Source organism: Lupinus angustifolius, chromosome LG01, assembly GCF_001865875.1.
Source record: "Lupinus angustifolius cultivar Tanjil chromosome LG01, LupAngTanjil_v1.0, whole genome shotgun sequence".
In the NCBI taxonomy this organism is placed as follows: Eukaryota; Viridiplantae; Streptophyta; class Magnoliopsida; order Fabales; family Fabaceae; genus Lupinus; species Lupinus angustifolius.
The window spans coordinates 20,805,533-20,816,334 of record NC_032009.1 but is presented as its reverse complement, the minus strand read 5'-3'; the positions used below and the strand labels follow the sequence as shown (position 1 = coordinate 20,816,334).

General features: G+C 33.3%; 2 protein-coding genes and 1 long non-coding RNA gene across 3 annotated transcripts; 2 read left to right on the top strand and 1 right to left on the bottom strand.

The window, feature by feature from the left end:
* Positions 967-1,936, top strand: LOC109342619. Its single transcript, XR_002107109.1, has 2 exons — positions 967-1,159; positions 1,696-1,936. It is a non-coding gene; the product is annotated as an uncharacterized LOC109342619 (long non-coding RNA).
* LOC109342607 (ninja-family protein AFP3-like) lies at positions 3,215-6,221 on the top strand. Its single transcript, XM_019580555.1, has 4 exons — positions 3,215-3,312; positions 3,400-3,442; positions 3,550-3,871; positions 5,587-6,221. Exons 2-4 carry the CDS (start codon positions 3,437-3,439, stop codon positions 5,913-5,915), a joined length of 657 nt encoding a protein of 218 aa, XP_019436100.1. The 5' UTR covers positions 3,215-3,312; positions 3,400-3,436; the 3' UTR covers positions 5,916-6,221.
* Positions 6,613-9,819, bottom strand: LOC109353828 (replication protein A 70 kDa DNA-binding subunit B-like). The gene is made up of 12 exons (XM_019596193.1): positions 9,631-9,819; positions 9,383-9,529; positions 9,106-9,273; positions 8,808-8,985; positions 8,434-8,704; positions 8,247-8,349; positions 8,034-8,158; positions 7,869-7,947; positions 7,640-7,784; positions 7,280-7,440; positions 7,074-7,194; positions 6,613-6,982 (listed from the first exon to the last, which is right to left on the bottom strand). The coding sequence occupies exons 1-12, from the start codon at positions 9,756-9,758 to the stop codon at positions 6,782-6,784; spliced, it is 1,827 nt and encodes a 608-aa protein (XP_019451738.1). The 5' UTR covers positions 9,759-9,819; the 3' UTR covers positions 6,613-6,781.

The following is a 10,802-nucleotide window of genomic DNA, read 5'->3' as shown; positions in this document are numbered from 1 at the left end:
AAAAGAAAATGTTGGGTATTCCAAATGTGAATAAAGAAGTCCTACATTGGGCAAAAATGGATGAGTTAAAGAACATATAAATGGATGGACCAATAGACCTAATGCTTTAAGGTTTTGGGTCAAGATGTGGTGTCAAGCCTACTTATATGTTTTTTTCACTTAGCCCATGAAAGAATGTTAAAACTCATGGATGAACATCTCCCAGCAGAAAGCTTTCAATGTCAAATGCAACTACAACACTTGGGTGGTGGAAATTTTCATGGGTAGTAGGGGTTCCTTGGAAGCTAAGCAACCTAATGTATAAGTGCACGAATACTATGTTGAGTATACAAGTCCGAGTTTCTCACATATTCAGGGAAGGGAATGCTTGTGTTGACAAGTTAACTAATTTTGGAATGAATTCTATGATTGATTTATGGTAGAATTATCCTCCTTCTTTTATTTTGCCTAAAAAATAAGTTTCTAGTGTTTTCTCACGTAATTTTCTCCTTTCTTTATAATATTATTTATTTTCTTATAAAACAAGTTAAAATTAATGCAGTGGAGTAATATGAATCTAGCAGCAGAATGCGAAAATCCAAGTTGTTAAGTGCTTATGTATTTCATCCGACTCATCCTCAATAAACTGGTCTGGTGCATACCTAAATTACAAGTTTAATAAATGTCCTTGATGATATTGATGCTTATGAACCAAAGAAGATCACTATTTTGCATGCATTATTTGCATAAAAGTAGCACCACTTCACATCTTTGTGATGCAACATGTATAGTTAGCATCACATTTCAAAGTATTTATAATAACGATCTCGTATTTTTAGTTTCTATTAATTATGATTATGACGTTAGTTTTCATTTATTGTCTTTATTTGTTATTATTTTCATCACTTTGTAATCGTATGCAACTCTCAAAATGGGAATTGTTTGTTAATAAGTAAAATACAAATATTGAGCAATAGAAAAACAAATAAAAGTGGTGTACACGTGGCAGGAAACAAAATAAAAAGTAAAAAAAGAACTATCTATCTTCAAAACCCTATTAGATTTCGGTGATTTCTCTTTCCCTCTCTCAACAATGCCCGATTCTGTGATTTCGATTCAGTACCTTAAGAACTTGTTCAATTCTCAAATCCACCACGATGAAAATTGGGCCTTCAATGCGGTAATCTCTCTTTTTCTCCGTATTCGTTACAATTTTCCATTGGAACAATAGCTCCATCTATTTTGTTTACTGAAATGAAGAAGAAAAAATATTCACAATAATTATTTATTTGATGTGATAATACATTTCATCTTGTTATGTGAACTAGTTTTGATCTAAATTAACCTAGGTAGCACAGATATAGATATGGACATGATATAGTGATATTTCAAATGATAAACAAATAATTGAATGATACACAGATGAAAAGAAACTAAAAGTAACCAAGTATCTGATATGCAATCATCCATTATCAACACTATCAATTGGATTATATCCATTTAAATTCATCAGTTCTAACAGATGGATTTGGATGGATCGTGTATTGTGGATAATTTTACCACCTTTAGTTGAATCTAAGAGTGAATCAATGGGTTATTCAATGGTTTTTTACTTAACATCAAACTCAGTGCTTTCTCTTAATTCATGTTTGTATAGTAGTGTTTGGCTTAGTTTAGAATGAATCCTGATTATTTCTCTCTGTTTTTTTGTTGCAGAAATTGTTGCGGGCATTGGGATTGTTTGGAGGATCAATAGTACTTATGCGGAATTATGGTGACCTTATGGCAATCTGAAGATAGAAAAAATAAGTTTATTATCTACATAAACAGTAGTGTGTAGGTTATGTTTTGGATGAATTATGAGAATGTTTTTTCTATTTGGCTATGTTGATGTTAAGCATATGTGATCATTTCTTTATGCTTAAACATTTCAGATATGGAATTGCTCTTTCTTGCATTCTTGCTCAATTTGTTTTGTAAATAAAAAAGTGCAGTGGGCACAGACTAGATTTCTGTCTTAAATGGAAAACTAAAGCTTTAACCATAGCCACAGAGGTGAAGGTTTTAATGAACTAAGATAGTTGTCTCTTATATTCTATAATACTTTGTGATTTGTAGTTATTAAATAAGTGATTAACTGAATCCTAAAAGTTAAAGATTTTTTTTAAAAGTGGAGAGCAAAACTGACATGGTTTGAAATCATGATTAATGTATAGCAGCTTTATCAACTAAGCTTCCTCCTCTGGAGCCTGCAATCTAATATAAAGTAGTATTTTAGATTCTTAGATCAAACTAAACTTGTGCATTTCGACTAAACATGTATAATCAACTATATGTATAAAGGAGTCTCTCCCATTCTCATTTTCTATCTCCTAATCTCAATCTTTTTTCTATGTGATCATGATATTCTCATACCTATTCAGCCAACACCCATTTTGGCATCTCTCAATGTAATTACTTCTAGTCATTGTTATCAGTAACTAACCATTGCATTTTATCTTTAAAGCACACCTTACACTTATTTTATAGATAATTTATGTAATATAGATTTAAAAATAATATGATTGAAAAGAAAAAGGGTGAGAGATAAGATATTTTTTTGTAATACTAACACATTTTGAGTAAGGAACTAATCTCTTTTGGGTTGTGTGGCTGCCCCTCTTAACAAGTGTATATAGAACTTTTAATATTTTGATCATCATATGTATATGTATATCTAGTTGGGTCTTACACCGGATCAACGACTTATTGGTGGATAGGGATAAGATATTGAAAAGGTGATTTAAGGAAACATATTTCTTCCCTTCCACCCTGATGATGTGGGGCAGAAGGCTAAGACAAAGACGCAAGGATTAGGAAAATGACAGAAGGAGTTACTTTGGATGTTGAATGGAGCCACTTAATAAGAGCTATGCAACAAACAAGAACAAGATACGTCAACCTCTCTCTCCTACTTCCACTGATTAGCACGTGTAAATTTCCAAATGCGTTGTCAAATTTCACTCCGCTTTTTTCGGGAGCACATCTGTTGTCCCACAAATTATATCATTGCATATATCACAAGCATATAATCGGTTGAAAAAATATATATTTAAGTTAAAAAATAATAATTAACTATTTTTTTGACCAATCACAACTAATAGTAACACAATTTACGGGACAACGAATTTCTCCCTTTTTTTTTCTTAGTCTCTACATAAAAACATAACAATAAAACTGTCTTATCTTCTCACTCATCTCACCTCACCTCATCTTTGTCTCTTTCTCAATCTCTTTCATAACTCATTTACTTCTCTTCATTTTTTTTCCATATTCATAACTCTATTCTGAGTTGTAAGTTACCCTCATTGTCTTCATCAACTTTACCATTCTTCTCAATTTTGTGACTAACTTTGTTTGCATGTTTTGTTTCTGACACAGACATTCTTTGAGGACTTGTTCTGTTCAAGGATTTCCAATGGAGGTAGGTAATGTTGCTGAGTATTATCATTATGAATGCAACTAACAGAAGAGGCTCAATGAGAAAAGTTTAAGTAGTATGAAATATGATATTTTTATTTTTTTGTGCAGGGGTTTATGGCTACAAACTCTGAGAAATTGGACCTGACTCTGAAGCTATCTCCTTGCGGTCAAAGTGAAGAAGGAAAGAATCTGAGTCTGAGTCTGAAAAGGTCATTATCATCAATGGCTGTGGAGAAAGGAAAGAAGAGGAATGTGGGAAATGGGGCCCAAGAAGAGGGTCTTATTGTTGCATGTATGGAAAGGTCTGCATCACTGCCATTGGAGGATGACAAGGGTCTCTTGAGAAGAGTCAAGACTGGCCCGAGGCTAATGCCGGAGAGGCGGCGGAGGGTGGTGGCAGCAGCAGCAAATGGAAATCCATTCCATTATGGTAACTTCTTTGTTTCACCTTTGAATTTTTTTATTATTATTGGTTGAATTTCACATGAATGATCATACTTATTTTGCAGTATAAGGGTTAATTAGTGATTTCCTGAATTTAATACTTCTGCTGATTGCAGTATATTTACATCAATTCAGTTTTTGAGCTATCATGTTTACTGTTTAGAGGTTATGTAAGCACAGATTCATTTTCCTTTTTCAGAATAGGTTGTGTATAGAAAGGTTCAGACAAAGAAAATAATATATATGGACATGATTATCTTTGCCAAGGTTGTGTAATGCAAACCTATTGCATGAGAGAGTAATAATATAATTTTCTGCTTTAGTCCAATGAAAAATGGGATATGAGAGCAGTATTCATGTTACCTTTCGAAGTAACGTAATAAAACAAGTAGAAGATACTCATGAATCCAACATAGTATGCGTGGAATACGTGAAATGGCAGCTTTAAAGTGCAAAAGTGTTCCTTATGGCTGACGTTAGAGTCGAACACGACAATCATACTCTTTTGCATAACGTTTGTTTAGTTAACAGTTAATGAGTTGAACACGACAATCATACTCGTTATTATCGGTACTTGAGTTTAGCCACGTATCTCAAGATGCTAGGGAACTAAGTTGGCAAGTGCTCGACAAAAGATACGGCAATCAATTGCATAAATGCAGTACAAAATTAGTGTGACGTCAACCATAGTATTGCAATGTATGACAATTAAACAAATGACAATGGATAATGCCAAAAATCACTGGAAGTATCTCCTTACTAGAAAAGTTGATGATATCCTATTAAGATAAACATAACAGGAATTGAATAACAACCAAAGTCTACTCCCACAAGTGGGGCCAACTACATACATTAGGCTACGCCATTGCATTGTTTTCGTACATTTTAGGCTGCTTATCAAAAACTTAATAAAGGTGTAGATCTCATGCATGACAATTTTATTTTTTGTTGGTGTTCTTCATTGGTTCAATGTGTTTCCCTTCCATCATTGTATTACTGTAATGATGTGAGCTGGCGTGCCTTCACCGTATCATGCTTCGCTTCGCAGCTGTCCTGAAAAATAAAGATCCATGAATTAATTTTCGATAAGCATGGTTTCTATAGATTTTTCTTTCCTTCGGTGATATTTTTTCCCCTTTTCCTTTGTATAAACGTCAATGTCTTGGTGCCCTGCATTATATGTGTCACGAGTTACGATAAAAGGGAACTCAAAGGCTAATCCAAAATCTAAACAATGACTTTGCAGGAAGTAATCTTCCCTTGCTGAAATATTCTTCTGTATGATTGTTGCTATCGATTATTTCGCACTACCTTGCCAATCATGTAGGCTGTGCAATTGTGCATAACACACAACAGAGTAGAACAGAAATTATAGGCTTGTAGCTAAACATGATTTTAGTAGTTTGTTAAATCCATATAACCAACCCTTGAAATTACTTGGATTTAAATTATAATGAAAAGTTTCTAACAGTACATTATATTAGCTTATGCATATATTTCACAACTCTTTATTGCTTATACTCAACTCTTTATTGCTTATACTCAACTCTTTATTGCTTATACTCAACTCTTTATTGCTTATACTCAACTCTTTATTGCTTATACTCAACTCTTTATTGCTTATACTCAACTCTTTATTGCTTATACTCAACTCTTTATTGCTTATACTCAACTCTTTAGTCACTCTTGCTTATACTGAAGGACGAGGAGGAGGAGGCAATTCCGAGGCACAAAGATCTCCCGATGAGGATGCTAACAGTCCAGTCAAAAAGCTTAAAGCTGAGAATCCTCATCTTAGAGATGATACAATGGAGATTCTGAGAAAGATGCCAACTGTGACTACAACCGGAGGTGGCCCGAATGGGAGGAAAATAAAGGGGATTCTATACAGTTACGAGAAAGGTGAAGTATTCATTGTATGTGTCTGCCATGCCAGCTTCCTCTCTCCAGCTGAATTTGTGAAGCATGCAGGTGGCAAAGAAGTGGAAAATCCTATGAAACTCATCACTGTTTGTCCTAACTCTTTTTAGATCAGTGGAGATGGAGTTAGCTTTTAGAATAAGTAGAGGAAGCAAAGAAGCTATCCTTAGTTTTCTATAATTATCTTATAGAAGGGTAAAGGGAAACTTTTGTCAAAGATGTTTCTGTTTTTCCTTTTTCTGAACCTTCATATTCAAGACTAGAGAACTTATAAGTCATTTTAAATCTTTGTAAATTGAAGTAATTGTATATGGCTATATTCAGAGAGGTGTAATATCTTGCTCAAACTTTTTTTATTTTTTTCAAACCTCCATTCTCATAAATTACTGGTCTATTTGGAGGGTTATCTTGGAATATTTGCTTTGTTGGCCATCTCTTATGGGTAATCTGAAGTTTACAATGTGTTTGGATTAGCTTATTCTGTGTTCATACTAGATTCTTGATGACATTTGAAAACATTTTCAATGTATAATTTTAGATTACTCATGTTTTCCATGAACACCAACTTATTTCCTAATAATTTTAAATTATCATTTAGTCCTCGACTTTTAAAATAAAGTCACATGTTCCTTCATTATCTTAAATGTGGCTTCACATAACATTTTTATGCCTTTAGTTTATATTGCCAGTGTGTACTACAATTTTAATTTCCATTATAGTATTACCTTGGCTGGCAAAATTTTAAGGCATAGAAATGTTATGTGAAGCCACATTTAAAGTTCAACTAGGAAATTCCAGAGATGTTTCAAGTAGTTGCAGCATCACATTAAAGTTCAACTAGGAAATTCCAGAGATGTTTCAAGTCAGCAAAAAATTAAACATAATCCAACAAAGGAATTGATAATTACAAGCAGCAGTAACATTAACCAATAGTGGTGAACCGAAAGACCAAGAAACTTAAATCAGCATAATTATCTTATTGAGAAACTCCCATCTTTGAAATATCTTCAAGCAGAAGCTTTGACTCAGTAGCAAAGTCAACAGGAACAATTGCACGAGCTGTAATTCTTTGCCTCTTCTCATTATTATACTCATTCTGAGTAACACTAACCCTGAAAAGATGTGGAACCCAAGTAGCTTGTTTCAATTTCATTTGATAAGGACTATCTTCCCCATCCTGAAATAAACAAAGTGATGATATTGGCATCAGATTATATTGCCAACCAATTATTCAATGAATTAATTAAGAAATGGGTAACTTATGCTACCTGTGATTTAAGGTTGTCAAGCTCATCAGCAGAACATCCAACAATCTTCTCAGCTTCTTCATTGAAGACTGAGATAAAAGACTCCCCACTTGCATCAGAAACTTTTACAACCATAATATACCTGAAAGGGACAAAACATAAACTTTAAATACTCAATATGGACTAGGAAAACTCCACATAAAATTGATACTTCCAACTTGCATTACCTTAAATTGCACTGGTCATCATTTTTCTGGCAACCTTCACACCAATACCCAGCACCAATGCTTTCAGTAACTTTCTTGTTGCAAGTTTTACATGCACGGTACCACATTGCCTGCTCAGGCTTGATAAAGCTTATATATCCTCTAATACTGAAGAATGCAGGCTGCCCAAAGCAATAAAACAAACTATAGGTAAGATATGTAACTCATATTGCACTGTTAATTAATATTTGGAAAACATGCAAAAAATTCATTTAGGATGCATATCAAACAACAACAAAATGAAGCTATCATAAATAAAACTAGAATCTAATACAGCAGGCTCCATTTAGATCAGAAACTATACTATTCAACAACAAATACCTTGTCTTCCCCCAAGGATGGGTTTGAAGTTATGTGAGAAAGTGAAACACGATCAGAGTACACTGATCTGTTTCCATTCTTGCTTGCTGGACTTGACCCAGCACCCACAGAGGCCATTGCAGCTTCCTTGCCTTCAGAATCATACCTGGTTATCAGAGAAGCATATGAAAATGATTATTACAAAAATACCACAATAAATAGACAAATAGCTTTGTAAACATTCACATACCAGCATCTGAGTTTATTTGCTTCAGGTAAGTCTGGATTTATTAGAACCACACTTTTGTTTATAGCTGACAGAGAAACACCTGAAACATAGATTCAAGAGTGGTTAAAATGCAATCATCTCCAATCACACCAAGCAGTGATTACAAAAGCTTGCACCTTTGCATACCTTGGAAATCCCCAACCTTGAGGGACTTGATAGCAACTACTGGAGATTGATCAGCAATTTCAAGCAACTCTTGCCCTATGGTAGTTGCAAGCTCATTCCACAATGATACAACTACTGTCTTCTTACTACAATGCCCAATGTAAATATTTAGAATTCAACAACAATAAAGAACAAAAGAGTAACTACTATAGGTAAGAAATAACAGACACTCACGTATCATCAGCAATTGTAATGTCGCGCTTTGGAACTGTCTCATTGTTGCTCTTCCTCCTAATGCTCATGGTTGAAGACACATTCTGAACAACTCCAACTACATCTGAAATTAATAACAAATATTATTATAGCAAAGGAGCAGCAAGAGAATATACAAAGATAAAACGTGTCTTCTAAAATCACTCACCAACAAGGTCATTCTTGTTGACATGAGGACCCAACTGATCAATTTGAACGAAGTTAAATTTTGTTGCAGGGACAAAAGCTGCTTCATCGGCCACCTCTTCTACCTCAGAATAATCATTCAGTGTCATTTCATAATCATTTTGAACAGTTTTAAACTGTTTATTAGCAACTTTTAAAGATCCCTTTGAAATGTAATAAACTTTTCCCAAAACAAACTTGTCATAAAATTTCTTTGCAGCCTCATTAAACATGGTTGCTTGAATCTGAGTGCCCTGGAAAATTAAATAATAAAACATTATATCATCTTCAACGAATTAAATAAATGATTACAGAAATGCCATATAATTAACAAAATAGAGTTTGAATGTTTCTTACATCTTCATCAGTCAACTCCACATTGAAGACACAACCTTCTCCTCTAGCATTCTTATAAGTACGCATGTTCCCTTTGCTTGTAACACTAACCTTGATTGTCCAATTACCTTGGTATGGATTCAATGATACAAGAGGATTCACCCTCCGTGACACCGCCTTCCGTTCAGTACGAGTCACACTAAAACCACACAAGTATAAATAAACAAATGAGATCAGAAAATAAGAAAAACAGAAAATCACATAACCCAAAATGTCATCACATAAAAATAAAATAATTATGGAAGAAAAGTAAACTCACTTATGATGTTGTTCTTGCACAATCTGAGCCGCAGATTTTGCCGTCACTTCCTGCTTTGGCTTCAAAACAATGCCAACAGAAGAAGAATCGCTTACAGTGTTAACCTCACTCTTTATCTCCGCTTCAAGCGCAGGTGAAACAGGTTCACATTTCGTTACAATAAGATATCTGAAATATCAAAGATTACAACTTGCTTAAAACCACACAAAAAAGGGTAATAATAATAATAATAATAATAATAATAGAAAATGGGTAACAGTATAAAATTAGGGTTTACTTCTCAGATTTGTTAGGGATATCGTTGAGAGTGTAATCGACGATTCGAATAAGACCCAGATTCTGAATATTCCCAGAGTGTACCTCAGGGCTTTGATTGAAAGGAAGAATCGCCCTCAGCTTCAATTTTCCATCACTAGCATTGAACCTGTTACCAGAAACAGTTAAAGTTACAGATCTAGCAATAATAATAATAATTTAATAACAAATCAGAAACCCTAATAAGAGAAAAAAAGAAAAATAGAATACATGAATCTGTTGCCGCTAGGTTTGAGATCGAGGACTTGGACAACGATATGTGGTAGATCTGAAGAAGAATCTGGAGAAGGGTTAGCAAGTAAAGCTGAAATAGCATTTGGGGTAATTGATTGAGCCATTGAATTGAAATGTTAGAATAGTGTTGTTGAAAGAGGAAGGGGAATATGAAGAATGAAGAAGAGACTGTGATTTGTATAGTGAGATATTTGGCGGGAATATGCTTTCAAATGTTATGTTGGCGCCATTATTTTTTCGTTTCAACCGCGTTTTCACAAAATTTATGGGAACAAATTTTTATCATTCATTTTTTATTCTTTTTTTCCATTTTATTTACCGGGCAATCGAAGAAATTAAAATCGACTGGTTCTGTATATTACGTTTTTTTGTGAAATTGAGTATATTATTTAATTATTTCTCCACAATTTGTATTTGTACTTTCTTATATAAACATGAAAAGAGTTATCTTCCAATCAATTTAGGTAAAAATCTAATCATCTTTAAACTATTAATTTATTGGGATGATTTACCTTCAAAATTTATAAATTATTTCTTATAAATCATCTTAACATATTTTTAGCGAATTACAATTAAATTGTGATCTTGTGAATAATTTTTTTTAGTTTAAAGAGTTAACTTAAGCTTTTTACAGACTCATTTTCTTTCTTTTATGTCACGTGATAAAAATAATTATAACATTATGCAAGATTAATGTTTGAAAGTTGAATACCCTATGAGGCTATGACTATGAGTCTAAATTATTGTCTATGGTTCGTAGAAATTATATATAACTTCATTTAGACTCTAGTTTTAGGGAGAACAAATATAATTATCAACTTATTTCTATCAACTTCAATTTTTCAATAGTGGTTATATCATCCATACGTATTTGTATGATATCCATATATACAAAATAATACATTATGTAGAGATAACATTACAAGTCACATGATTACGATTTATATCATCAAGCACAAGCATTATCTACACATGTGAAAAAGTATACAGAGAATTCAAAGCTTATTGAAAAAGTGAGGATTGGTTCAGCTAGTTGCCATTATAACCTCTCTCATTGTCTCAGCTACATTTGCTTCAGTTGCTTTTGTTTGGAACATTCTACATGCATTTCAGCATATATTTGGTTGAAATACACTGAAACTTCATAA